The sequence below is a fragment of the Formica exsecta genome, unplaced genomic scaffold (genome assembly GCF_003651465.1).
Source record: "Formica exsecta isolate Colony F162 unplaced genomic scaffold, ASM365146v1 scaffold614, whole genome shotgun sequence".
Classification (NCBI taxonomy): domain Eukaryota; kingdom Metazoa; phylum Arthropoda; class Insecta; order Hymenoptera; family Formicidae; genus Formica; species Formica exsecta.
This window is the reverse complement of record NW_021853375.1, coordinates 1,555,591-1,583,366: the sequence shown is the minus strand read 5'-3', so window position 1 is coordinate 1,583,366 and position 27,776 is coordinate 1,555,591. Positions and strand designations below refer to the sequence as shown.

Sequence of the window (27,776 nt, the reverse complement as noted above, 5' to 3'; positions counted from 1 at the left end):
TGTTTAACTGAGCGAAAGCGCGACTTTTTTGCGCTCGCCTAATGCGCGAAGTTGGCGCAAAAAAAGGCATGTTAGTAGCGCTACTTGACGGCGTGTCTTGGAATTTCTTTCCCGCTTTTTATCCACGGAGTAAAAAGAACGATTTACCGACGCAGAGTCTCTATAATAAAGCGAGAATTATAGAATAAAAATAAGAATTATAAAATCTCGAATAGTTTATCTATGAAATAATTTTTTAGACTCTGTTTGCACACGCATGGCAAGATTAAACATTTGCATTATTTAAAAATCAATCATATTACAAAATAGTCATGCGTTTTTCGTACTTTGACAATTTTTCGTAAAATATCTTTTGTACTTTGACAATCCTTCGCATATATTTTATACTCTCAGTACAACATATATATATATTTTTTAGAGTAAAAAAAAAAATAATCCTACCTATTCTTCCGACCATTTCTTTCCTTTTTATAACAGATTATCACATGATTCCATGAATCTGTTCTTTATAACTGAACTGGCTGCACTAGTTCATAATTTATCTTTCTCCTTCCAATGCGGAGAGAAAAAGATAAACTTTTCTCTCAACAGAGAGGTTCTCTGAGAGAACAGACCCAATGACGTGATCGTTCTTGTACGTTGTGTATAGTGTGTTTAGTACTTTAGTAAGTACGTGTCTACGTGCGTCGCAGTACGTTATATTTGTACATCACAATGGCAGCGCCAGTGAAAAAGCGTGAGATTCAGCAAAAATTACACGACGAAGAGGATCGTGTCTCTTCCAGCAGCGAGGACGAAGAATATGAGGTCGCGGACGAACAGGTAAGAAATAATCACGGTATAAAATTATACCGCGCGACATATCACGACACCGAGTGAGCTAACCTCATTTTCGAACATGCGGTCGCTTTCTGCTAGAAGTTTATTGAATCGGCATTCAGTTAATTTTCACTTAATTTTCACTTAATTTTCCCGATCGACACGTTACATCGTGAGATGATGAAAATAATAAATCGCGACAAAGTAATGTCTTGCATGAGGTTACGCTTTAGATCGATTAGAGTGAATGGTCGTCATTCGACAGACCGAAAAATTATATCACTGATTTAATATATTATAATGTTCTTATTTAAGCAAATAAAAGGTGAAATCTGAGTAGTATAGATTTTTGATAGATTTTTTCAAAAAAATTTTGCATGAAATCTGCTATATGTACAATAATATCTATATTGTAAAAATATTGCATGCATAATTTTTATCAGATTATATTTTAACAAATATATTTGAGACAGATTCCTTGACTATAGAATTTAAGCGTTATACTTGCAAACGATACAATCGGTAAAATGCTGTAATCAATTTTAGGGAATGGAGCTTCAATTGGATTTTGAAGGCCGTAATCCACAAGATCCAGATTACCATGGAATCAAAACATTATTACAACAACTTTTTCTCAAAGCACATATTGACTTAGGTGGACTGACAGATTTGATAATATCTCAGAATTATGTCGGGTCTGTTGTCAAACAGTCTGATGATATAGATGAATCCGATGACGATGACAATGATATTAATGATGTATTTGGTATTACAACTGTCATTAATGTTTCTGATAGGCAGGTGTGTGTAAATGTATGTGTAATGATATGTGATTGTATTATACTTCTTAAAAAATAACATTTCTAATTTCTATTTATGAATTCTTTTTAACAAAAATTGATCTTTTCAGAATGTTGCATGTATACAACAGCTTAGGGATTTATTGAAGCAAATAGCAGATGAGCATGCAACAGATGCAGCTAACACTATGATAAAAAATGTATTGGAAAATGATGCAGCGCAACTGGGTTTACTCATAAATGAGAGATTTGTTAACATTCCAGCCAAGATTTCAGTGCCACTCTTCGAAAACTTAATTTCCGAAGTGAAACGTGCCAATAGTAGAAATATGCCATTTAATTTCTCCTATTACATACTTATATGTAAACTATACAAAACAGAAGATAAAAAAATGGGGAAGAAGTCAAAGAGCAAAAATAAAAACACTGGCAGCGAACCATCTATATTGTGGAGTAATCCAGAAGAAGAGATTTTTGCAGAAAACGCAACTGTTAGTTTCGAATTCTCTGTTGAAGAAGAAGCAGACAGTGGTTTATCTGGAACATGGACTGAAACAGACGATGAAATGATACCTTATAGGCGAGTTCTTCTTTTCGAAGCTTCTAAATTGCAATCCATATTTGATAAAATACAGAATCAATTTTCTTAACTGATTCTATAAACGGTATTAATATCGATAAAAAGGCTGAGCCCACTGCAAAATTTTGTTGCAACATAAACAGAAGATGTGCTTTTCAATTACAATTTCTTTGATATCTACATATGATGAAGTGTAATTGCAATGGTATGTGCACAAAATTTTTTATAATATATCTTTTACACAATGCTTATGCTACAAACTGTTTCTATGAATTTCGCCCTTTCACACTTCTTCGTTCTTCTATTTTTATATTTCTCTTATAAATTACACTGGCAAAATATCCATCAATTTTGTATTGAACTTCTCTCATTTGTGATTTCCTTATAGCAATATAAACATAACTTTTATAATTGAATAAATAGATTTTGTATGCATAAATTTAGATTGAGCAAGATAAATAATATATATCAGATTGTAAAAAGACATTAATAATGTATGATTTAACTGATTTCGAGACTCAAATCTTTCTGGAATTACATATTGTTTTCATTTAAGCAATATCCATCACTACGATGATGCGTCTGCAAACTTGAACGACTGCCTTATTGGCTTAGCTCTCCGTCTCATAGTACCAAGAATATTTAACATTTCAGAAACTGCTGGCGACGTATTTTCCGCTTGCCGTCTTTTTCGCTCCTCTTCTCTTTGTTTCTAAAATCAACATTTTATTCAAATATATGCATATTAGAATCAATTATAAGTAATGCTATACTTTATTTAAAAACAATAGAGAACATAAGATGTCCAAAAATATTTAACAGAAATCAGAATTTTAAAAATGTTTAAGAGTTTAACGATGTGTGTGTGTTTTGAATATATTTATGAATATATTTTAGATATTTACATAGTCTGACTTTATACTTACATCTGTATGTTTTAGCGTGAAACGTCCGCCTTTGATTTGATTGATAATATCGTCAATAGCTAAAAATATTTGATATATATTATACTTCTGGTGACTGATAATTTTATTTGTGTACATAATAGAATAGAATAATTTATAACTAACAAAATAATGAATTGCATTTACCAGGTTGTGCAACCGCAGGTGTTTTTTTCGGTGCAATGCCAAGTATATTCTCCATATCACTCACAGCCGAACGCTCCGAAATCAACTTTTCTCTAGTCAGCAATTTTATCGATGATTGACCAGCCATTGATATCGGTAGTGGTGGGGGAGGAGGAGGTAACGGTGGCGGTGGCGGTTTCGAGACTTTCTCTTCTAACTCGTTGACTTTCTGCTTCAAACATCGGACAACGTTCTCCAGCTCTTCCACCGCTTTCTCGGCCCTTTCGGCTCTTTGAAGAACAACCTCTAACTCGGACTCTGCAAGCTTTAGTTTCTCTTCGACGATTTCAAATTCTACATTCGATTCTTTCTCTTCTAGTTTCTCTTGTAATATCTGTACTTGGGAAGCATGATTCTGCTGTTCTTCTTCTAATAGTCTCTTTAAAGATTCCACTTCTTGTAGAACGGCTAATAATCTTCCATTCGGATCATCTCCAATCTCGGCCATTAGAAGAGCGCTTTGGTGTGCTAAGACGTTTCGTTCTTTTTGAACCTAAACAATCAAGCTAATCAGTATGATTTATAGAATATACTATAATTTTTATTATCATTTGATTTTCAAAACCTATTTTCTCTACAATTTTTTTATAAACACATATAGTTTTAAAACAGTAACGAGAGTTTTACTTTGTAATAATCTAAATAATATTACATGCATAATTTTGTAAGGAAAATTATAATTAAGTTGTGCGCGACTAGCAAAATTAAATCGAAAATTGTAGGAATCAATGACCGACCTTTTCCGCTTCTATCTTCAGAATTTTCGCATTTTCTCTCTCGCGATCACATTGCGTTTTCAAAGCTTGCACCTCTTCAGTCACCATTTTTGTAACTCTTTCCATATTTCCTTTGTAAAACTTCATTTCATTAATTTTCTCTTCTCCTATAATAAAGATGAATGCCGGCTTAGCATGTTTTATTTATCTATCACAAGATGGATATATGGGATAGATTTTACCTTTTTGCCGGAGGGCTCTTTCTTCTTCCAACTGCGTGGTCAACTGTGTCACTTGCTCTTGTGCTTCGAATTCTTGAAGTCGCGCGGAATGAAGTTCCGTCTGAAGCCGCGCTACCTCACTGCTCAGCTCTGAAAATTGATGTTTGGTTTAAGATCGATTATTTTAATTTTGAATAAACATTTTCTTTTTATATACTATTTTTATGAATAAAGCTATAATTTAAAACTTAAATGATAGCTTAACTTCGTGTTTTAATCTCACATCTTATAGAGATGTGCAACAAGATCAATTGTACTGACCTTTCACCATTTGTCTCAGCTCATCCAAATCCTCGAAACTCTGATTATCCACTTCATCGGATAAATCAAAATCCAACGACTGCTCCGAATTATTATGTAGAAACTTTTGCGCAATAATTTGGGATCTTCGCTTGAGCTCGCGGTTTTGTCGATACCACTAATAATAAAAGTATTATTTCAGAAAACAAACAATATTATAGTTCTCTCGATTATTCTTCATGATACATTGATAAAAATCGAGATTGTAACAGATAAATTGTTACCTGAGACGCTTGTTGCATAGCTTTGTGCATTGCATTCGTTTCCACGTCATATTGACGTTTTAATTGTTCGTATTCCTTACACACTGCTTCCGAAACTGTAAAAAATTGAGCATGTAAGTGTTGATAATTTTATAAAAAATTTGTTAAATTGTATGAGGTGACTTCAAAATTGAATACATACCTGTTCGCAATTTTAGCAGCTTATGCTCCTTCTCTTCAACTTGCGATTGCAGCGTACTATTTTCTCTGTGCAATTGTTGATATTTTTTCTCCAAATCTGCGTGCTCTTTATTCACTAATACAGAACAGGAACAGATTACGACACAATGCAATGGTAAAAAAATTATTTTTTAAAATATTTTACAATATATATCTATTTTTTATTATTAAATGCAAGCAGATGTGTAGTGATGTGAATCAGTTAACAACTATCGTGATCAAGCCATCTGACAATCGGATTAGGGTCATGTAAGAATGTAGAACTATTGAGATCAATGATGTCATCGTTCGTTTCTAAAATTCGTATTACAAGACAAAATGTTATTCCATTAACTAGCTTTATAAAGAAATATCATATAGAGTGTATATAATAGCCTTTTATTCTGCAAATAAATTATGAGAGATAAGAAATTTTTTACTATATATGTAGTGCGTATATTGAAATTTGTGTTATTTTATTATTTTGCAAAGTTCTGATTAGTATATTCTTCACCTATTGCTTATCTTTTCTTTTTCTCTCTTGTTGGCGTATTTCAAATATTATTTTTAAACATTCTTGATTAATCTCTGACGCATTGCGTTACATTATGCATGAATCGCTTATGAAACACTTGTCGCTTAATTATTTGAATTACATTCAAACAACTTTAGAAGAGTTTTAGAACAGAACAACAGTTTATTCTTTAATTCTTATTCTTTTCATATAAACTTGTTCAATTGCCTCGCTGATAGTCGATCAATCGATACAAATCGTTCGAAGAATACAAATTCCGCGAATAACCGTGTATCAATAATGTTTTATCTACGTCAATTTAAAATTCTATCGTGTTATAGACGGTGTGACTAATAGAACGTCATTGCCATCGTTTTACATACAGAAGTGAATCACAACACGATAATTCGACTATATATTCTGAGTCAATCAAATTATAATCTCTTGTGTGGTGTACGCACTTTCCATTATTTATGAGTTTCTGTCAAGGAAAGTCTTGTAAAAAGATCGACGCCAAAACATCGCTCGGTTTATCATACCGAGACGCCACAAAAGAAATCTCTAAAGTAACAAGAGAAATCTTGTTTTTATCTTAAATACAAACATTTATATATATATGAATCGTTGAAAACGATCGTTTAAATCACTTTCTTTTTCTCAAGAAATATAAGAATTTATGTGAAACTGTCTAATATAAAATTATTTGATTACAGCTTTTCTTCTTTATGATTTCATAATTTAAAACATTAACAAAATTGTGTGTTCTAAAAAATAATATACAAAAAATTAGTGTATATATCGATATGTATTTGTTATCAAGACATCTTTCGATCATCGACCTAATATTAGTAGGTAAATTTAAAACCCTACCCACCATCGATGAATATTAAGCCAATGATCTACTTGACAAATCCCGTATTTGTTTTTATTGTTATTGTCTGTAACTGTTTTTATTGTTATACCCTGTATTTGTTATCCACAAATATCGATCATTGCTTGTTTTCTTTGACCTTTTTTTATTAGATTCAGTTATTCAAGAACATAAACATCGGATTAACAAAAAGACACATGAGCACGTACATTTTTACTTTATCAGTTATTTCAAAATTTAAGTTCTGGCAAAATTAGACAGGCAATTATCTAGGATTAATGTATTCGTCCATGTAATTGTTGAATTTATTTATCGCGTCATTTGACGCTTAATAATTACCAGCTTCGCTCTTTTGTAGCAAAAGCTTCCGCCTCTTTTCCGAATCCTCATATTTATTCTTCCATTTGGTCTCGATGAAGCTATTATCCCTGTTGAGCTTGAAGACGTCACTCGTCTTGTAATTGCTTACAGGCGTCGTCTTCTCTTCAGAGCCTCGCACTTCGATGCTTGAAGTTGATAGTTGATTATTATTGCGCGATCTCAACTGTACGACGGAAGCTTCAAGCTTCTCGAAGGACGCTCTTTGAGCGGCCACAGATCCGCGGCCGAGCCTCTCGAAGGATCCTCTGCGCTTTGGAGGACATCTTTCTTGGGCCTTGATCGCAGCTGATACTCTGGGCACCGGAATGTGAGAATGAATCACACTCGGAGTCGTTCTCGGTGGCTCTGTGCTCAGAACGATGTTGAATTCCGTCTTATTCATGACACAACTGTGGAAGTAAATGCACTTGTTAAACCATTTGGTATTAAGCTTTACCGCTGTTAGCGATAATGAAGTGTAATGAGGGATATTTCCTGGTTAGAATAACGTACTTTAAGTTGACTTATGTTTTTTTTCAAGTATTATTTATAATAAATTTATAAATTAATTATATATGTGATATCTGATGAAATCTATAAAGGAAATAATCAATATCGATGTAAAAAAATTTTTCATTATATTAACTATTATAATTATTATTGAAATAGTTATTAAAAATAGAGAAGATTTTCAACCAATATTATTGATTAAAAACTTTTTTATTTGCATGATCTTATTCGATATCATATATTTTTTCAAGTGACACACACGACTCCATTATGGTATTAAATATCATGTGAAATGTAATATTTACTTTGATAAGTACATTTGATATATGTTCGTTGAGAATTATATGACATTTGTCAATTATACAGAGATATAAAATTTCAAAAACTGTTTTCGTGTACGTACGTATATATTCTTTGCGGACAATATTATCGATTTTTTATTCCATCGAAATTACATAAGCGACGTGCAAATAACGCAACATTTTTACATTGAATGACTTACACATAAGAAAAGACTCTATCTGAATACATATTGCCATCGGTTGTGTATATAATATATATATATAAAGGTTAATAACATTTCTAAAAATAAACATATTGCTCTCGCCGTTGGCAGTCAAGTTCAAAATAGCTGCCATGTCAAAGTATTTTGCTCCTAATTCGGATTTCACGAATATCGAGACACTAAATTTATTCTGATGAGGATTAAATCATATTATTTAATTACCATTAAAATCCGTTATTTATCATTTTCAAAAATCGATATCAAATAGTTACAATAACAAGAAAAAAATATCATGTAAAAAATATTTACGTCAATGTTCTATAAACTGTTATAAAACCTAATTAATTGATAGTAAAATATTATAACAATCATAGTTTATTAAGAAGTATTGAACTATGAATAATAATTATCACGATTACTAATTACTATTAGATTTCTATATATTTATTTTATGTTATTTTACATAAGGAGAAAGAAAGAGAGAGACATTGATTAAAAAATATTCTTATAGTAACATCCATTGTTCGCGTTCGTTCTCGCCGCAAAATACGAATTACCGGAACAAGAGTTTCTAAAATAGAATTCGTTCAAAAGTTTATTCGAGTTAGGTTTAGTCGCACGTGTTGAGCTTCGCGGGAGCCTCCCCCGCGGGCCATTTAAAGTTAATTCGTCGGAATGTGCGTCTGTGTCAGGGCTCGTGCTCCCGTCGATCGTTAAACCGACGTCGACGGTAGGTCGAACGTGTTTCGCCTGCTTTCCCTAACCGAAGATCCGCCAGGTGTTGCGATTGCTTCTCGATAATATCGTGCATAATTACCGTTCTGGCTTCCGCTATGTCAACGCCTCTATACTCACGGCTTCTTCTCACGAACGTGAAAGTCTAGCAAAAATTCGCATGGTCGAAGACGAGGGACAAAGCACTTTAATAGAATAGAGATAACCCTCTGCATTAGAATGCTTAAAGAAGTCAATTAGCTCTTTCAACGCTAATTATCCTTTAAATATATGGTAAAACAGGAAAGGCGTAAAAATCGATACTGGAATAAACAGGGACGTACTCTTAAAAAAAGAATACTTTTAGCTCGAAAAATTTAGAAATAAAATTATAAAAGAATTTAGAAATAAAATTTTATGCAGACAAAAAAAAACAGATGTAAGAGTCCTATTTAATGTTAAGTAACTATTTGAATAAGAGATGTAGATACTATATAGCAAAGTAATATGTAAAAGTATATAACAAAGTAATTAGTACGGCTGTAGATTCCATTTTTTTAATTCATCACTAGTTGACTGTATAAAACTTTGATATTATTACACGAAGAAATATTTTAAACTTTACATTTATCAGAGAAGGTATGGAGATTCTTGTGGAAATTACTCGTTATATAAATAAATATTTTTTGTCCAAAGTAAGAAAGTATTTTAAAATAGCGCGATTATGCATACTTTATTCTTATTGATTGATTGACACTAGCAATTGTTTTTTTTTCTTGTACTAGTTACAGTGTAACTAGCGTCATCGATCGTTGCATCGTGATAATAGTACGCTATGTAATTTTACATACAGACATACACGCACAAACATTGGCGCGCATCCAACATTAATGCGAACTAACAGTGAGTAGCAAGCAAAGTGTCTGATAAAATACAATTGATAGACCACGGACTTCTTTTATATATATATCGCACTGTACTACAAAAATGTGAGAAGTAATGCTTCTAGATAAAGTATATCTAGTAGTGTGAATGACTCATAGTGGAAGGAATGATAAGTCAAGAATTTTTGGAAATTGTAAGATTGCAAGATATAATTGATAATTTAATAGACATTTAATTTTTTAGTTTGTTGCTGTTAACAGTTCAAAACTGCCAAATGTTCTTTTAATAGCAGATTTTCTTGTCAATTTGGAAATTGTGTGAGGATACTGTTAATTAAGTGATTAATACAATTTTGATATAAAAATCTATTTTTTAAAGTTCATTTATGTATCTTCTAACTCTCTCTCGATGGATTATAAATATATCAAAACGTCAAATTCTCGTTTAATAGTAAAAGAAGTATCTTTTACTATTACACGAAATTAAGAACATTTGTATTATATATAACGATGAGAAATAAAATAAATCGAACATCGGGAATATTTTCACGATATTTTTGAATATGCACGTGATATAAAATCGATCTAAACACGATTAAATTTACAATTAAAGTATGTAAATTTTATTCTTTTTTATACCGATCACAGTCCGCTTCAACGACTATCAATTCACTCTCACTCATAAGAGCAATTTAAAACAAACACCCGAGTGGCTTTTAATTATTGATCACGACGTCGTACGCGCGCTGTTGTATGTATAATGAACTTTGGAGTCATACGTCAGATCAGAAAACACGAAAGGTCCTTTCACTTTTCCTCTTTTACATTAAAGAACGACGGCTTGTTTCATTGTACGTAACACTAGATCATTTGGAAAATGACAGATGCAAAAGGGAGGAAGATCGATATTTAAGACATCTCGAATCAATTATGGAGAGAAACATTGAATTACATTTTCCTGAATCGTGATAAAAAATTTTAAATATAAATCGTATCATCTTGTATAGTTTATAACATATTATCTTACATTTTTATATTGATACGAGAAAAGTAGCGTGTCGCAGAAATTTGCATTTATCTCGTTAATTATGTTCTGTTGTAAAATAAAAGTCGTGATTATAATTTGCATTCAAAATAATGATAGACGCAAAGATAACAAATATTTCTCTCTCACAAACAATAAGAAAGATTACACTCACATTTGTTCGAAACACCACTAAACAAAGATAAAATAATTAATCTGTCGATACGTTGAGCACATCGGAACTCGCCACGGCCAGAAACTCCAAAGAACGTTCTCACTCGCGCGCGTTCGCAAGCGTACTGACTCCCCTCGTTGTAACGTTACATTATCGCGGCACTGCGAAAAAGAGCTTCGGGAATGCGAGAGTGTCGTTTCCTTAAAGTCAGCCGACCCCGGGCGTGCGCGCACGCATACTCGACGCACCTTCCGTAGAATGTGCAACGCGGTAGTTTTTGACATGTAACATTACTCGGCGATGTAGTGCGTTTTTTATGCGATTCGGCTAAGATAATCAGAGAGAGAGAGAGAGAGAGAGAGAGAGATCAAATCTTATTGAAAAAAAAAACTATTGTAAAGCAATATGCTTTGAATATAAAAATTACAAGAAAGAGAATTATATACGCTCAAAGACTTGGCAATGTAAAATGTAAATGCCACAGATATTTTTTTATATCCTTTTAACTTTTTAAGAAATTACTTGCTTCAAAAATAAATAAATAAATAGAACATGAATCACATGATATGCTTTTTAAAAGTAACATTGAATAACAATATTTTCTTAGCAAAGCAATAAAAGTTCTTATTGACCGACGACCCTTGCATTTGATTGAGTCATTCATTGATTAAAGAAAAGAGTCTTTTATTCTTCTGTTCTCACATTCCGATACGAATAACTTAAAAAATCGGATAATTCAGAATATATTTTCGTCGCGTGTTTGAAAGGAATTTACGCAGTTAGTCAGCAGCTGAGTACACAGAAAACGTATATAGAGTCATATATATAGAGTAAACGTATATTACAAGTAATGAGTTACAAGTAATGAATAAAAACTCATATATTTATCGGCAGAATCGCTAAAAGATTTTACAGATCAATATCTAGAGAGAATTTGAATGTTTGCCAAGCATAAAAAAGGACAACGGATTATGCGGATGTCTGCATGAAATCGACAAATGGCAAAATTTACACCAATAATGAGATAATTAAATCTATATAATGAGATATGTAAAACTATGTCTTTTCATTACAAAATTAATGGCAATTGTTAATTCTATCGATAAATTATTCTCATTTCATTTAAATGAGAATCTTTATGAGAATAAATTATGAGAATAAATTATCGAATTGAAATATAACAATTGAACAAAATGAATTATAACAATGTGAAATTTTAGAATAATAAATTTAATTTAAATGTTAAGTCAGGTGATCTGTTACAATCTTTATTGTATACAGAATACAACATTGACATATATCATAAACATAAACATTCTCCAGATGTGTCCACGTCGCTTTCTTTCCGCAAGGTCGATCTTTTAATTTTTATAAAAACTTTTATCTCGACAATAAATGGCTTAATTGCGATAAAAATACAGGTGCGAATCTTAAGCGATATATCATAGATAGCTTAGAAGAATTCTGTGTAAGAAAACGGCGGACAGCAACTCTGCATAATTATGATGATAACAGTCTTATCCCGTATAGTCTCGTATGCAGCTGCATACATAGAATCACGAAAGTATATGTGCTTAATATACTTTGTATACGTTGAGTCATTATTTCTGAATAATCCTCCAGCAATTCTTTGTCCCGTATAAGTCGTTACGGAAACGCATTGTTGTCGCGGTTTCGCACAAATTATCATAAAGAAGATGTAACTATATATATTATATATATTATATATATATTTTCACGTTGGAAAATAAATAAATAAGTAAATTCCAGCATCCCTTCTTACATCAATCTTACGGTTGAGAGAAAATAGGAGGGATACTGGAACTTATTTATTCATTTGTTTCTTTTTCAAAGCAAAAAATAGTCTCTTTGGCGTACAAATTAAAAGTTTTCTTCTGAGATGTCAAATATTTATATTTTGTGAATATATATATATATATGTGTGTGTGTGTATATATAATATATATAATATATATAGACACATACTTATGAATTTACTAAAACTGTTAAAGTATATTTTTCTTTGTGGTGAATTTTTCGTGATATATTTCTTATTATTTTTCTAGAAATTTATTTATTAAGAAAAAAGTCTGAGGGGATACGAAATATGTAAAAAATTCGTGTTATTTACTTTATCTTTTAAGACTTAATTTGAACTTTGCGTGTGAAATATATTGTAATCAAATTTCGATCTAAAGATTAGTTAGAAACTCGCTTCACAATAATGATAAAAAATGATGTGCAAGCATTTGAATTTTCAGAACAAAGTGATGTGATTCCGAAACATTTTATACATCAGACGACAAGTTCAATATTATGAAATGACAATTCAAAAATCGCAATTATGCGTGTCGATGATGTTTAACGGGGTTCGTTATGAATAATCTATCTTTGTGCTTCAAAGAGAAGAAGAAAGAAAGAAAGAAAGAAGAGAGAGAGAGAGAGAGAGAGAGAGAGGTACATCTATGTTATAGAATATTAAGCAATTATGCAGAAGAACGATCTATGTATTATACGCGTATAAAATCTATAGCAAAAACTAAAAGAACGAACTTTTACGTGGATCTTATTTCAGGACGCACTTGGAGAAGACAAAGATAAAATATAAATCCGGTTCCTCTGTCAGGATTTGATATTGAAGGATCAACATGTCTTCTCTTTTTAACATAATCAATTATTTTTAATCATACATGCGTATTTACTAATGAATGTTATTTGGACTCATAATTAGTTATATTATTTCTCAAAAAATTAAGTATCAATTATCGCTATTATAATTTCGAATACGATCTCAATGTTTCAAAATTATGAGTAGTAAATATTAATATTTAATGTCATCTATATTTATTAATTAATTTATATACAATTTATAAAAATAAAATATATACAAGTGTTTTTACACAGCAGTATATTTTTATATTAAAAAAATCTAACGAGGAAACTTCAAAGAGGGCCATGAAATCCTTCTCACGCACTTTCGATAAGGATTGTAAGAAAAATAATAGCGTAAATTATACTATATTGTGTATATACGTAAATCGGCGTACCTTTCACAACCTTGAATCGCGCTTTCGATCGTTCGCGATGTCTCGAATTGTGCGCATTGTACCATCATTAAACAGCTTTATTGTCTAGAATCATCCTTCCCTGCTTCCCTTCGCAACCATAGAGATGCATGACTCATGCTCATTACTCGTATAACGGGTGTCCCTGTGTTTCGTGGAAATTGATAAGCGAATTGGATTAAGATTACATCAAAGTGGACAGAATATTTCAAGTTACATGATTCGTTTTGGCACGTGAATATATATATTCTTTACTAATAACAAAGACTGCGCTCCAAATCAGGATATGTTATGCTCTTACTTTTAACTTTAACTGTATTTAATTTTGTGCCTCCTTCTCTGAAAAATTGTTTTAATTTTTACCCTTTCAAGAGAGATTTCAAATTATAATCGATAAATTAAGAGCAAAATAGTATAATTTTGCGACAAATTTTATTATATCATTTAATGTGTTTTTAAACAACTTATCTTCATATTACCTACATTTGTATAATGATCAGATATGTAGTAGTGTATTACGGCGTTATTAGTGTACTGCTACTTGCTCGACCGGAGATTCGTTTTTTACGAAATGTTCCTCTCTCCTTTACCAATGATACAATGCACTTCCTGCGCATTGCATGATGTAATATAATCATTTTATGATGGCTGAAATGAGGAAATGTATACTTGTAATTTACAATGTTCGTTTGAACGCTAATTGCATTGTCGTTATTAAATAATCGCCCAGTAAACTGATATTTTTCCTGATATTTTTCTGATATATACATTACATTTTTATTACACATTTTATTATATATATTATATTTTTTAATACATATATGTAAAGCGAATTATTTTAGCAGTTTTATGTCAATTTGAATAATATATCTGAACTTTCAATAGAATAATTTTAGCACATAATCATTGTCATTATCGAGCGTCTGACAAATATATCTTTTTATCATTAATGCAGTTTATTTATGTGACTTTATATACTATAGAGAATTTTATAACACATTATTTATAAAAATTTAGAATTCATGTAATTTAATATTCAACCAGTATATTTGATTAATTTACCAATTTTGCCTGATGCATGATATCAGACGTGACTTGCCTTGAAGCGAAATTCAATGTGTTGTAACGTTCAGACAAATTCACGCATATGCAGTAATGCAAATGTGAACCCAGGTATCAGTAGCGTACATACTTCGTGGAATAGAAGTTAATTAATACAATAAGTAGAATACACTCCTAAAGTTTAGTCCCTTATTTTAGAAATACTCTGTAACATAGTATTAATGATATACGTGCTTAAAATGTAACATACATTTTATATATCACATTTTATATATTAATACATTTTATATATCAATAACATAAATATTGATAAAAATTATAAAAGATTTGTACAGAGTACCAAGAAGCGCTCTATGTTGCATCTAGGCATGGGTCTGCCGAAGTTGGCTACATGATCGATGACGTATGTTACGCATGCGCACGAAAGTCCCGCCTAGTGAAATTATTACCGCGATCTTTTTGTTCGATGATGTCGCGTTACTTCGTACGCTTGTGTGCGCATCCGGCGAATTTGTATTTGATTGATATTCGCGTGACGGAAATGCAAGGTGATAATGATGACCTATGATGACAAGACTGGCACAGATTACCAATGATTGTGCGTAATTTCCGCTATTTTATTATCGCTCGGATGAATGGTCTTTCAACCGAATTAATAGATCGTCAAAGCTATTGATTATCCATATCACAAACGCATGATAAATCTGCGTTTATTGTCCTTTTTAATCATAAATGAACTTGTCCCTTGTTTTCCTTCTCTTTCTTTTTGTCTCTAATCATATATATCTTTTGTTCCTTTTTTAATTACAGAAAGTGTGTGTAAACAAAGTATACAAGTTGAACAAAGCTGATGCATCCGATCCATCATTTCGAAAGGTTTTTGCGACACACAAGGTAAAAGACAGAATATTGCTAATATCACTTTATTTTTTTATATCTTATCAAAATGCAATATATGGAATTATACCACAAACAATAGCGATAATGTTATTCGCGGATTAGGTCAGTCAACTATTTAAAATCTGATAAAAAAAAAAAGAGAAAAAGTATATATACCTCTCTATTTAACATTTCTATGAATTATGTATTTTTTATTTATAAAGATTTATCGATATAAGATTTATCCTTTCTTTTAAAAATAAAAACAAAATAAGTTGCGATAGACGAAGAAACAATAAAAAGATGATATGATATATAGAACAATATATAAAAGATGTAAAGAGAGATTAAAAAACTATTAAACTTTACTATTATATGCCTAAGTATGTAGTTTTTTCGATTTAATTATTTGCACGTACTGTTTATTTTATCATATTAATATGCGCTATTATAAGACTGCAATTTACTCTCTATTCATCACTGAAAATTCAAATTATGGACAATGTTACTGCTCGACGTAGCGTGAAATGTAAGAATCAATAATTATCATATACTACACGCTACCGTACACGCGTCCGCGTGTACCGAGATACGTCTTGTCTCTTGGCGGCGCCGACAGACCGCGCGCGTAGTTTATACTGCGCCTGTCCGATTGAAATCCCGGCAAGTCACTTTCTCTCCTCTATTCGCGAGAGCGATTCAGTATTTGTCCCCGATAAAGGCTCCTAAAGGTTTAATCTCGCGATTTATCTTTCCCGCGAAAACCGCGCCTATGCGTAATCTGTTGGAAAACGCCCTGTAACCCAAAGAAAGACTCTCTTTGCGAAGCGGGAATGCGAGCGTTTTATGACGGCTCGACGAGGAATGCGGAGTACGTTCCTCGCGTCGCTCGACAGTGATCGTGCCTGTCTTTCCGCTCCGCTTGGCGAGATCACGCGAACGATGGATCTGCCAGCGCGATAAACTCGCGACGACTCGATCTTCCGGAGAGTTTAGAGCGCGGATTCTCCCGACGTCATGACGCGTCTACGAGGTCGAGCCTCGCTGATGGTCATCGTGACCATCAGCTTCATCTTGCTGATTGTCATATATCATATACTGAGTAACGAGATTGATGAGATATCGTCAGGGAAGATTGCTCGATTGAGACCAGAGGATATGTATTCTCCAGGTGAATTCACTGACAGCAGTGACAGCCCGTCCGGTAAGCAGCAAGTACAGATGATGCGAGATTTGAAAACTGGTAGGAACAGACTGTTTAATGAATTAACTCATGATAAATCGTTTGCAGATGGCACTCCGCTATTCAAGGGCCATAAGATCGTTCACCTAGACCTGAAAGGCGCTCCACCGAAGATGAGCTATTATAATTATCTGTTCCCTTTGCTGCGAAAGCTAGGAGCCACTGGTATACTTGTGGAGTACGAGGACATGTTCCCCTTTGCAGATAGTATCGAGGACATTCGTGCTGGCAATTCTTATTCCAGGAAAGATATTGTACAAATTCAAAATATAGCCAAGAATAATCAACTAATTATTATACCGTTGATACAAACCTTTGGTCATATGGAGTTTGTTCTCAAATTGGATAAGTATAAAGACTTCCGGGAAGTTCCACATTATCCGCAAGTCTTGTGTCCTACATATAATAAAACACTTTCATTGATATATGAAATGATAAACCAAGTTGTTTCGACACATCCAGCATCAAAATATTTGCACATAGGTGCGGATGAAGTTTATCAAATAGGAGAATGCTCAAGATGTTTAGATGTTATGTCTAAAAAGCAATGGGGCAAACGACAGCTCTTTCTGGATCATGTCTCCACAGTAGTCAAATATATTAAGGAAAAATATCCAGAACTAACTGTACTTATGTGGGATGATGAATTTCGTGATATATCACCGCAAGAAATCATTGATAGAGGCTTGCACTTGACAATAGAACCAGTTATTTGGAAGTATACTACTGACCCTGGTACGACATTAACCGATCAACTATGGGAAAGTTATGCTGCAGTCTGGAAGCAAGTCTGGGTTGCAACTGCATTCAAAGGAGCCACTTCGCCAGACAGATATTATACAGACATTTCGTATCACATGGAAAACCATCAAGGTTGGTTAGAAATCATTCATAGATACTCAAATCAAATTACATTTAAAGGTGTCATGTTGACTGGATGGCAGAGATACGATCACTTTAGTGTTCTTTGCGAATTGCTGCCAGTAGGACTACCATCTCTCGCTATTAATCTAGCTGTATTACAAGCATCAAATCTAAATGGCTTTCCTATAGAATTACCTAGTCATATATCTGAAATTTTACAATGCGATGGTGTGATTTCATTGAGCATACCAGAACCACAGTATGGCTGGACCAAGTGCAGTTTTCACGGAATGTCTGTATATGCAACCATTTTACGTCTTTACTCTTTGACGCAAGAAGTAATGAAAATGGAACAGGATAACACCTACAAGGGATGGTTAAAACCATACAATATTAAGTATTCTTTTGCAAGTCCTAGTTATGTCGAACGTGCAGTCACTGATTTGGATAGGCATAAAATGGAAATAATGTATATTGAGAAAGAAATGCGTACAGCTATGGAAGACATTTATGACAATTATACAATACAAGAATGGTTAGAAACATATACTGCACCATTAAATGAAAAGCTTAATCAATTGTGGGAAGCCAAGGAGAAACTTTTAGAAAGAAATACATGGCCGAGAAGACCTCTTACAAAATCAGACTTATAGTGAAAAACAGTTTCTTTGGATAAGTAAGTAAACATTCATCATATTCTTTGTGGTATATGGTAAGAGACTGAGAATTTTATTAAAACAATAAGAGAAAAGAACACAAACAATTTCTTAGCGATTAATCTTTAAAAATGGCGTGGATAATCAATGAAATATAAAAGTTTGAAACTCGTAATTTTACATCTTGAACAATTGTTGTACAGAGTATGTGATAATTTATAATTTGATATAAGGAAAGAGAGAGAAATCAAATCATATTAAATGCACCGTCCGTAAATTTATAAATCTATCTTATCTCGATAAATAAGATATTATATATCTTATTTATCTCGATAAGTAAGATATTATAGAAATTATTTCATTATTTAATAGAACTAATAATAAATATTTCTAATGTAAATCACCAGTTTTACAATTTTGAAAAGCTTTCAAAGAAATATATATAATTGTTCTTTCTCTTTGACTCTTCAAAAGTCTGAAATGCGAAATTGGTCTGGACAATTTAAGATAGACGGTGTAGATAAAAAGAGAGATAGATAGTAATATTGATAAATATTAAAAAATATATTGATAGATATGTATTAAACGATATAATTTTGCAACATTAGAATTCTAATATGCTAATTTATTGAAAAATTATTAAAAGTATTATTTAGACAAATATTATTGTATTTCAAATTATTGTATTTTAAGAGATTTTGAATTAATATTGTTATTCTATACGTAACATATACAAGCTGCTCTTTCCAATCATGTATGCACAGATTGCTTTTTCTTCATTTTATGTCTTCTACTTATAAGCATGGCCACTATGAACAACATAATAATTAGTGTTAGGTTTTATTGGTACGTTCTTCGAAAAGATATTAGCAATAAAGTATATTAATGCAATTAATTAAATTAATATATTGGCTCAAGTGTACTAGCGCAATATCTGCAATTTTAATATAAGCAGGGAGTCGTGCCATAAACAAGTAATTGCATTGTTATGCTAATCAGATAACTAAAAGATAAAATTATTAGCTTAAATTGAAAGCTTTTTCTATGAGGTAAAGAGAGGAAAACGTTCTCAATTGAAAAATACGTATTGAAACCAATAATATTCTATAAAAAAAAAAAAAAAAATATCTTGTATAACGATATTTGTAAAGTATAAAAGGAATATAAAGAGAGTATATTGAAATATTTTAGTTATATTGAAGTATATTGAAGTATTTTAGAGTGTGTTTTTTTATATATTCTTCCAAAATATAACTAGTAAAGTAGCTTTATTGAAAATTTTTATTTTTACCTTACAGAATTATTTATATCAAATCTTCAATTGCGCCTCTAGTTACAACTTTTCGATGAACGCACCTTATAACATAATATTTAATAAATCTTCCTAGCAATTTTAGATTCTTCCGCAAATTTTTAAGATATACGTTCGTCTTTACTATATTATGCGCTTTATTATAATTTTGTAATCATTATTATTAATGTATGAAAGTATTTTTAATGTTGTTATATAAAATATAATTATATTGCGCGTGTAATTATTAGCATAATTAAAACGAGAGAAATACGATTAATAAATCTGTTTTTAAATCTACTGTAGAAATTTTATAATCATATGTTTATTCATTGGCCCCGTATTACATAAATATGATATTTATTTTTTTATCTGTTATCAATATACATAATAAATAAATTAAAAAGTGCGATAGACAAATATATCATTTGATGCATTTATACAAGTGGGACAACCGTAAAAAATACAATACATTCTTGACAGTTATGTACTATTTTCTATTATAATTGCATACTTAAATAAATGGAATTTATGTATCAATTATAATGTTAAATTGATTGAACGTTGAATTGTCCAAGACATCACGTATGAAATATAAGAGTGTTCTATAGTATATAAATATATTTATCTATATTATAGCTACAATCGCGTAGTATGTACAATTTTTGTTGATTCTTACATTTACGTTAGAGAAATTCATATATATTTTATTCGATTTGAAATGATATTCTAAGGTATATGATGATCATCATTGCAATGCACATACCGCGGATTTCGAGATAGGAAAACGTGGATTGAATGCAATTGGATGTTGTTTTCTCTTGGGAATTCTTTTTACCACTTTGTGTATTGAACTCATATCTACTGTATCTCCAATTTCAGCAATAATTATAGGTTTATGAAAGTCTTGATCCGTTCTTGTCAATCGGACACCCAAAATCTGCGCTGCCAAATTTGCTATGCATAAAGATACCTAAAATTAATATAATCTCTTTGTAATTTTTATATTAATCTAAATATGTGAAAGATATACCGCTTTCTTTTACAAAGTTATTACGAGAAAAAAAAAAATTACCGATTCTCCGGTTCTCGCGGACATATCGTGATATGGAAATCCGTTTTCCGCGGCAAATCGATGCGACCTATCTCTCTTAACTGTTCTCTGATGCTCCATATCGCATTTATTACCTACTACCACTATTAAAGGCGGTTCGTCGTAAGTGTCAATGAAGTTCTTGATTTGATTGAGCCACTCTTCTAAGATATCGAAACTCGAACTATTTGTGACATCGTACACCAGAAGAATAATCTGATTCGTAGGAAAGATACATATAAATAAAATTGCAACGATATAAAATCATAGCACACAAATAAACAAAAATATCGAAAGAATATACGAAATAAAATTTATTTTGATAGTTTTATAATCGCAAAAAGAAATTGACTTTACGTGTGCTCCGAAAACGTATTTGTCCAACATGTTCCCGTGCAAAGCGAGTCCACCGACGTCCCATAGATGTAGATTAACATTCTTGTAACAACCGATGGTGATGTTTTTGAGAAAAAAGTCGATGCCCGCGGTAGGTATGTACTGTCTGGTGAAATCGTTGTTGCAAAACTTCTGGACGATGCTGGTCTAAAGAAGGATCCTTGAATTTCAATTATCAAGTATCACGCTAGACAATCAATAAAATTGGTAATGATACTTATACAATGATTGTCCAACTCGAAAGAAGACAAATTGAAATTGTAACAATAATACTCAATAAACTTCGCGCGATTTATTTAATGTCAGATTAAATTCACATTTATACATTATTTTTAAATAGATTTTCAGTAAATTTATCCCGTTAATTATGTTAAATATATTACGATAAAATATATCGATCTTTCTTTCTTGTGACTTGCGACATTTGTCACCCAACGAAACGATATAAAAGAAAATAGCTTAGAAGGTTAATAAATTCATGCTTGGCCTATATAGTTAGCCTCATTAATTCAAAAACCATCGATTAGAAAATTTGTGTTTGCCGATTGACCTTATTGTCATATTATTGGCAACTAGAACAATACTGCAAACGTTGCATGTTTGCAAAAGTTTTCGCATTAGATCCGAGAAACACGAAGTCTCGCGCGGTCAGAGGCTTCATCGATCCAAGCTCGCGTATTACATTCATTACGTTAATCTATAGCGCTTAACGCAACCATATACCATTATATTGTGTAAAGAAAAGCATATGTAATTATTAATATAATTATATTAGTAAAGCAATGTATATTATTAATAAAATCTTTTTACAGCAATAAACCCGTACAAATAAATAAATATTTGTAGAAAAAAAATGAAAACGTATCAATCTTTCTGTCTATGCACAGTCGCGCGAGAAAGAATATTTATCAAAGTACTCTTCAACAATAACGCGTAGCTCACATTATCACCTGTTGAAAGACTCTCAATTTTCACCATGGCAATCGGCAAACAAATTTAAAGCCAGACGCAGCTCGCGTTAATATAAATAGCTATCTTTCGGAAACTGCGAGCACCGAAACAACGGGATCATCCACCTTGGCGCGCACATTCGATCGAGGACGTGACAGACTGAAACTCACTTTACCGGCACCGGAGTCACCCACGAGCACAATTTTCAGCCGCTTCTCGGCCGAATCCGCCTCGACGTCCGACATGAAGGTGCACGGTGAATTGACAGCAGCCCTTTGACGGAGTCATGCGAATAATGGCATAGCTCGACGGCGACCACCGGGACGCGGTCCTCGGCCGACTATAGCACAACATATAATGTAGCAGCTGTTCGCGTGTTGTGGCCGACGAAGTCCGAATCGACCGACAGCGGTGGCCAGTGCGGCGTCGTCGTCGTCGTCGTCGTCGTCGTTTACTCGCGGGCATGAATAAATTAACCAATAATCGATAATTCGCGAACCATTCGTGCGTACTTTGCGGCTAGCGTAAATTTCGAATACGAAGGATACTTTGACACTGACATGCGTAATGTTTTTCTCCTTCGTGATGACACGCCTGCATCTGGCTTTAACGCGAAGAAAGAAAAAAAATATTTGCGAAATGTGGATGTTTCCAGACAGTTTGGAAATTTATTAAAAATAAATATCGCAGAAAAAAGTAAATATATAATGCAGAAAAATTTTAAAATACTTGTGATATTAAATTACAATTATCATGTCATTGTATTATCATACAATATAAATTTTATCTTCTTTATCTTCTTTTATTAATTTTATTTTCTTATCGCGCTAGTATTATTTTACGTTAATACCTTAACAAAGAAATATCGGAGAGCTTTATATTTAGGCACATGTTTGTTTAAATTCATCAACAGGAACGCAATAAAACTCGATGTGAGAATCGATCATTAAAATTCGCGTCAATTAAAAATTAAATCCTTATAATTTTGCAAAAGATAATAGTTTGATACTCTGCAACAAGTAGTTGTTCTAACGACAGTCAGTCTGTCAGCTCGCTCGAAATTTGCTTTGACGATTTCATAGTATCTTCCATCGCTGAAACAAAACCATATTTCTCTTTTATACATACTGTTTACTTCATTTTATAATTCTGTTTATCTCTCTTTGAGCTTACCTTAAACTTAAACATCTTAGCTTAATGCATTTGACACGTAGGATATCAATGGCTTTTTGACTTTTATCGGAAAATCGCAAATTTTCTGGATCCCAGCGTAATTCCAGACGCTCTAAATCAAGACAGTTATTGGCAATTCCATCCATCAGCTGATCCACGTGAATATTAACACCTAGTCTCTCTTGAGTACCCATTACAAGTATTCTGAAACATTACATGAACACACGCATCAAGATCATTAAATTCTAATAAAAACATAAATGATGAAAATTCATTAGCATAATAATAGGGACAGGAGAGAAATTTTTATCATTGTAATAAATAAAGAAAACAAGCTACGCGAATATAAATTTGAAATTCTATCAAATGTGAAACATATGATTATAGCTATTTTTAATTAGTGTATAACTTGCTATAACTTTTACAGAGCGAATTTAACAATAAATCACGTTTAACACATATACATTTTCATTTGTAGAATATACTTATACGAAGTTAGTGAAATCATAAATACTCACTTTGCATTTGTGAGAATCGGTAGTACACTTTGCCATAGCTGATCGGTAATATGCGGCATGCCTGACAAAGCAAGGCCGTACAGCTGATGACCATGTCTAGACAGAAATTTATGCAAGGCATCGTCGCTCAGATTATCGGAGCTATCCAGATCTAGCGCTATCAAGTTTCGCGGATTTCCGACTTCGGTCCATGCTTTTAATACACTGTCATTGAAACCGTTCAGTTGACCGGCACTCAAAAAGCGAAGGCCAGGAATCCTGGTCAGCATATCGATCAAGCATTCCGTCGACAGATCGGTGGCGGTAACATCGAGTTCCTGGACGCTGGATTTTTCCCATTCGACTTGCATGACGTACTCGCTCTGGAGATCTAAAAAGCGTATATTTAGTTGAGATATACGCATATGTAATCTCGTTAATAATATCAAAATATATTGTAATATTTTTTTTAAAGAGTAACAAGAGATTTCATCCATCTCTTGACTTATGTTATCAGAACAAATAAAAATTTGCGACATAGATTAATCGATTTGAATGAATATCCGCGCGAAATAAGTTATATTTTCTTTAAAAAAATGAATCATGGCAAGAGAAATATACGTTTATAACGTCAGAGATAATAATATCTCACTTGTTCCTTGCATAAGAAGACATTTCAGTCTTCTGCTCCTTTGAAAGAGAGTCTTCATGGTCGAACCGGTCACTTTGGCACAGAAATTCACGGCTAAGCATTCAAGTTGGATGCAATTAGAGGAGAAAGCATCAATATGCGAATCATCCACAAAGTTGATTCCGTATAAATTGATTACCCTCAAATTCGGCGTCGCAGATTTGAGTTTGTGAACATTAATTACCTCGTAAATTTCCTCTTCCTCTTCTTCGACCTTTTCGTATGTTCCTAGAAAATAATAGATTTTATAACAAATTTATTAGATTTTGGCGATATGTTAATGCATATTGAGATATTGTGTATATATATGAGATAGTATAAAAAAAATATACGATTTTATTCTTAACTTTTCACTAACCGATCAAATGAAGAATCTCTAAACCATTAATAAAGTTGTAAATTTTTCGCATAAAGCCTTCCATAAAAATAACCTCAGATAGGCATATGCACATATATTTCAATTTTGTTGGGAAAGCTTGCATTTCCGAGAAATCGTGCAGTTGCATAGCAGTCGAGAAATCCAATAACATGTGCGTTAAATTTGGACATTTATTAGCTAACTCGTGAAGAACTGTGTGAGTGATCAATTCTATTGGTAATTCGATATATCTTAATGACGGTCCAAAACGTACGCTGTAAATATTAAATTGTCATTGTTTTACATTGTGTTCCATATATAAATTAAGAGTAAATTTTATTACTTTTACAAACACACAAAATAACATTTTTCAGATATAAATATTTTTACATCTTTAATTTTGATTTACGTATATATCGAACTCTTTAGATAAATTAAGAAAGTAAATGAATTTTCCAAGTATTATTTCTGAAATTAATAATTTTATTCACATTGGACTTTCTTCGTCTTTAAAAAGCTTGTGCATGGAAGTCAAGAAATATTTGAAAAGCGCATAATTAGGTATTACGATCTCGCGTCACCTGATTAAATGCAGTAGATTTTCCAGAGAGCTCACGTGAAGCCCGCTTATTTCTGGTCTTAGAGACACGTGCTTCCAAAGACGCGTGTCATACGCAATTTGTCGCCAACGTTTGCAAACTCGAGCAACCCTGCATATTTCGCGATGCGACAGATAGCAAAAAACGTTCAGAAGAACTTTGTCCGGTAGTTTCTCTATTGTCTGCAAAAAAAGGGACATAATTATCAGCGTGTAATAAGTTTTCAATGAGATACATTTTAATTGAATGATGTTTTTGGAAATGTTAACGATACATCATTGATCGATTATTGAATGATTTGCGAAACAATAAACAATCGATTGATATTATCACAGCTTAAATCGTACAATTTTTCACGCATGTCACTGTCTTTGTATATCATTAACGCGTATTATTCAGATGTTGGCGCAATATCAAGACAGATTAAACTTGAGATATACTATCCGTTAAGCTTTTCTTCTTCTTGCGAAATCAAGCTATATTTATTAATTTTTTTGAATATCGAGTTTATTTTTTTTTTTTTTGCAAAATCTCTACATAAAAACATATTTGAAAAGTTTAGTTTAGTAAAAGGGATTTTATAGAAAGTACGTAATAGAGATATAGATGTTAATCCGTTTATAAAAGTTGCTAATGATTCACACCGAATTCCATGAAATCCAACAGTGATATAAACGGACTTTGTGTTAAGTCGCACCGTTTCACGAGAGATAAATTAAAGATCATGTTATATCAACATTAAATAAATCAACAACTTACAGTACGACTCTTAGCAGCACCACCCTCGGAAACGTACATCTGAGACGTTTCCAGGGCAATCTGGCCCCAAACGTCCACACCACCGAGATCCATGGTGCTGCTTCTTTTAACGTTAAATTCGAATGAAAACGTTTATTTTATTTTAGCTTTTGTTGATTTTTTTCGCGTGCGAATTTATAGAAAGTATATTTATTTTTTTTTATTTAATAAAAAATACTATTTAATTTTTCGTTCTCTCTCTTTTTAATTCAAGGTCACTTTCATTTTGGCTCTTTAGTTAAACATCACCATACCATATCACGATTTATTTCAGCATGATTTTCACAAACTAAATGTTACATATGAATTTTTAATTTGCGGATTTAAATGTTTTCTCTAACGTGGAAAATTTATTTATTTGGTGAAAACACACGAGGTAAATTATTATTCGTTGTTACACTCCGTCTATTAGAATCGCGACACGAAGCAGAATTCGAGAAAGCTCAAACTACAAGTCTTCAGTGCTTTTAATCGGATCGCGCTTGCGCGTCGCCCTAAATATACGACTTGGAAGGCTTGCCTGTACTTTATTTTAAACCCCACCGGTTACATCAAAACGCCGGGATACTAGTTTTACATTTTTAATGAAGTTTATTTTCTGTGATAAGGAGTCTCCCAATTTAAAACATCCGATTTTACTCGATCACTGTAAGCGACAGATTTTCCTAAATCTTTGTCAATAGAAAAAGCAATTCTCTTGACGAGTTTTTATCGGTTTATTTTTATCAAATTTTTGTACATTTAATGTGTGTATTGCAATTTCTGCTACATAAATATTAAATAATACAGAATTGAGTGGCAAATTTCTTCATGTTGTGCAATAAAGTTATTTATCTATTTATAATATATAAATATCACGCTAATGAAAAACATTTTTTAAATTATATAACTTTTTTGATTTTATACATTTGCTTTTGTTACAAAACAGTTTGAACAAACTAGAATTAAATATAATATTTATATTTTTTTTATAAATAACAAAATAAATTATTAAAATAAACAAAATTATACTAAAAAATATGAATTTCTGTAAATATAATTGGATCAACTAATTAATTTAATATTTACTTATTTAATATTGTTTACTTATTCCCTTGCATTATAGACAAATGTTACAAAGATGTTTTTGCAAATTCATACTGTATATATATAATATTTATATAGATATATAATATTTGCAAAAAAACGTTTATTACACTTGTCTGGAATAAAAGGGAATAATAAACCATAAATAATAAATTAATTATATATTTTCTTAATTTGATTATATTTACAGAAATATAGATTATGCGGAAAATAGTATTTCTAATGGCTCTCGACGTAATAATTGGCACGATTTCAATGTGATATACTTAATGAATTACTAGCAACAGGTTACGCATATATCGTTATGATTAAAGTGTTTAAGTTTCGTGTTAATCGGCGAAGTTAGTGACCTAGGAAACCAATTACCTAAGAAATTGAATTATTTCCTAATTGAGAAATTGAATTGTTATAACAGGAATTATGTCTTTCTTGATTGTTTTAATGAAATATAATAATAATATATTTTATA

General features: G+C 32.0%; 6 protein-coding genes and 1 long non-coding RNA gene across 16 annotated transcripts in view; 3 read left to right on the top strand and 4 right to left on the bottom strand.

The window, feature by feature from the left end:
- Nucleotides 1-493, bottom strand: part of LOC115242683 (protein Skeletor, isoforms B/C) — a 75,298-nt gene extending 74,805 nt beyond the window's left edge. Inside the window, exon 1 of the mRNA XM_029819176.1 lies at nt 442-493. The gene's annotated coding sequence lies outside the window, so the exon portion shown is untranslated. The remainder of the gene's footprint in view (nt 1-441) is intronic.
- LOC115242687 (protein BCCIP homolog) lies at nt 417-2,461 on the top strand. Of its 2 annotated transcripts, none has more exons than XM_029819188.1 (3): nt 417-822; nt 1,366-1,620; nt 1,730-2,461. In XM_029819188.1, the coding sequence occupies exons 1-3, from the start codon at nt 715-717 to the stop codon at nt 2,267-2,269; spliced, it is 903 nt and encodes a 300-aa protein (XP_029675048.1). In that variant the 5' UTR covers nt 417-714; the 3' UTR covers nt 2,270-2,461. The 2 variants fall into 2 exon arrangements, with proteins under 2 accessions (XP_029675048.1, XP_029675047.1); XM_029819187.1 differs by having other exon boundaries at nt 1,366-1,632.
- Nucleotides 2,462-2,661: 200 nt separating this feature from the next.
- LOC115242684 (shootin-1) lies at nt 2,662-13,792 on the bottom strand. 3 transcript variants are annotated; one of them, XM_029819183.1, is made up of 10 exons: nt 13,653-13,792; nt 6,773-7,203; nt 5,032-5,145; nt 4,851-4,945; nt 4,588-4,744; nt 4,288-4,416; nt 4,067-4,212; nt 3,291-3,822; nt 3,126-3,184; nt 2,662-2,911 (listed from the first exon to the last, which is right to left on the bottom strand). In XM_029819183.1, exons 1-10 carry the CDS (start codon nt 13,718-13,720, stop codon nt 2,768-2,770), a joined length of 1,875 nt encoding a protein of 624 aa, XP_029675043.1. In that variant the 5' UTR covers nt 13,721-13,792; the 3' UTR covers nt 2,662-2,767. The 3 variants fall into 3 exon arrangements, with proteins under 3 accessions (XP_029675043.1, XP_029675044.1, XP_029675045.1); XM_029819184.1 differs by lacking the exon at nt 13,653-13,792 and adding an exon at nt 10,606-10,758 and having other exon boundaries at nt 2,768-2,911; XM_029819185.1 differs by lacking the exon at nt 13,653-13,792 and adding an exon at nt 7,707-7,911 and having other exon boundaries at nt 2,768-2,911.
- On the top strand, nt 5,122-5,480 carry LOC115242689. The gene is made up of 2 exons (XR_003885092.1): nt 5,122-5,184; nt 5,251-5,480. It is a non-coding gene; the product is annotated as an uncharacterized LOC115242689 (long non-coding RNA).
- Nucleotides 13,793-16,206: 2,414 nt separating the features above from the next.
- Nucleotides 16,207-18,715, top strand: LOC115242621 (hexosaminidase D-like). Its single transcript, XM_029819041.1, has 2 exons — nt 16,207-16,815; nt 16,903-18,715. The coding sequence occupies exons 1-2, from the start codon at nt 16,629-16,631 to the stop codon at nt 18,369-18,371; spliced, it is 1,656 nt and encodes a 551-aa protein (XP_029674901.1). The 5' UTR covers nt 16,207-16,628; the 3' UTR covers nt 18,372-18,715.
- A 768-nt stretch (nt 18,716-19,483) lies between these two features.
- LOC115242623 (ras-related protein Rab-28-like) lies at nt 19,484-22,733 on the bottom strand. The gene is made up of 4 exons (XM_029819050.1): nt 22,276-22,733; nt 21,116-21,301; nt 20,741-20,974; nt 19,484-20,638 (listed from the first exon to the last, which is right to left on the bottom strand). The coding sequence occupies exons 1-4, from the start codon at nt 22,348-22,350 to the stop codon at nt 20,414-20,416; spliced, it is 720 nt and encodes a 239-aa protein (XP_029674910.1). The 5' UTR covers nt 22,351-22,733; the 3' UTR covers nt 19,484-20,413.
- Nucleotides 22,734-22,828: 95 nt separating this feature from the next.
- Nucleotides 22,829-27,776, bottom strand: part of LOC115242622 (uncharacterized F-box/LRR-repeat protein C02F5.7) — a 16,908-nt gene continuing 11,960 nt past the window's right edge. For 6 of the 7 annotated variants that reach the window (XM_029819047.1, XM_029819043.1, XM_029819042.1 and 3 more), the window contains 6 exons: nt 25,406-25,605; nt 24,825-25,099; nt 24,428-24,694; nt 23,797-24,166; nt 23,279-23,482; nt 22,829-23,199 (listed from right to left, as the gene is read on the bottom strand). In XM_029819047.1, coding sequence (XP_029674907.1) covers nt 23,064-23,199; nt 23,279-23,482; nt 23,797-24,166; nt 24,428-24,694; nt 24,825-25,099; nt 25,406-25,605 — 1,452 coding nt within the window. In that variant the 3' untranslated portion in view covers nt 22,829-23,063. Of the gene's footprint in view, nt 23,200-23,278; nt 23,483-23,796; nt 24,167-24,427; nt 24,695-24,824; nt 25,100-25,405; nt 25,606-26,182; nt 27,180-27,776 lie in introns of those variants that run through there. The other variant, XM_029819048.1, reaches the window with a different exon arrangement.

Excerpts from the sequence above, each read along its gene's own strand:
- LOC115242623 (XM_029819050.1), bottom strand. The coding sequence starts at position 22,350 with ATGTCGGACGTCGAGGCGGATTCGGCCGAGAAGCGGCTGAAAATTGTG. Across the intron at positions 21,302-22,275 it reads GTGACTCCGGTGCCGGTAAA|ACCAGCATCGTCCAGAAGTT; the intron begins GTGAGTTTCAGT and ends ATCCTTCTTTAG. Across the intron at positions 20,975-21,115 it reads AATACGTTTTCGGAGCACAC|ATTATTCTTCTGGTGTACGA; the intron begins GTAAAGTCAATT and ends CCTACGAATCAG.
- LOC115242687 (XM_029819187.1), top strand. The coding sequence starts at position 715 with ATGGCAGCGCCAGTGAAAAAGCGTGAGATTCAGCAAAAATTACACGAC. Across the intron at positions 823-1,365 it reads ATGAGGTCGCGGACGAACAG|GGAATGGAGCTTCAATTGGA; the intron begins GTAAGAAATAAT and ends AATCAATTTTAG. Across the intron at positions 1,633-1,729 it reads ATAGGCAGGTGTGTGTAAAT|AATGTTGCATGTATACAACA; the intron begins GTATGTGTAATG and ends TGATCTTTTCAG.
- LOC115242684 (XM_029819183.1), bottom strand. The coding sequence starts at position 13,720 with ATGATGGTACAATGCGCACAATTCGAGACATCGCGAACGATCGAAAGC. Across the intron at positions 4,213-4,287 it reads AAGAGCCCTCCGGCAAAAAG|GAGAAGAGAAAATTAATGAA; the intron begins GTAAAATCTATC and ends TCTTTATTATAG. Across the intron at positions 2,912-3,125 it reads TCACGCTAAAACATACAGAT|AAACAAAGAGAAGAGGAGCG; the intron begins GTAAGTATAAAG and ends TGTTGATTTTAG.
- LOC115242621 (XM_029819041.1), top strand. The coding sequence starts at position 16,629 with ATGACGCGTCTACGAGGTCGAGCCTCGCTGATGGTCATCGTGACCATC. Across the intron at positions 16,816-16,902 it reads CAGCAGTGACAGCCCGTCCG|ATGGCACTCCGCTATTCAAG; the intron begins GTAAGCAGCAAG and ends AATCGTTTGCAG.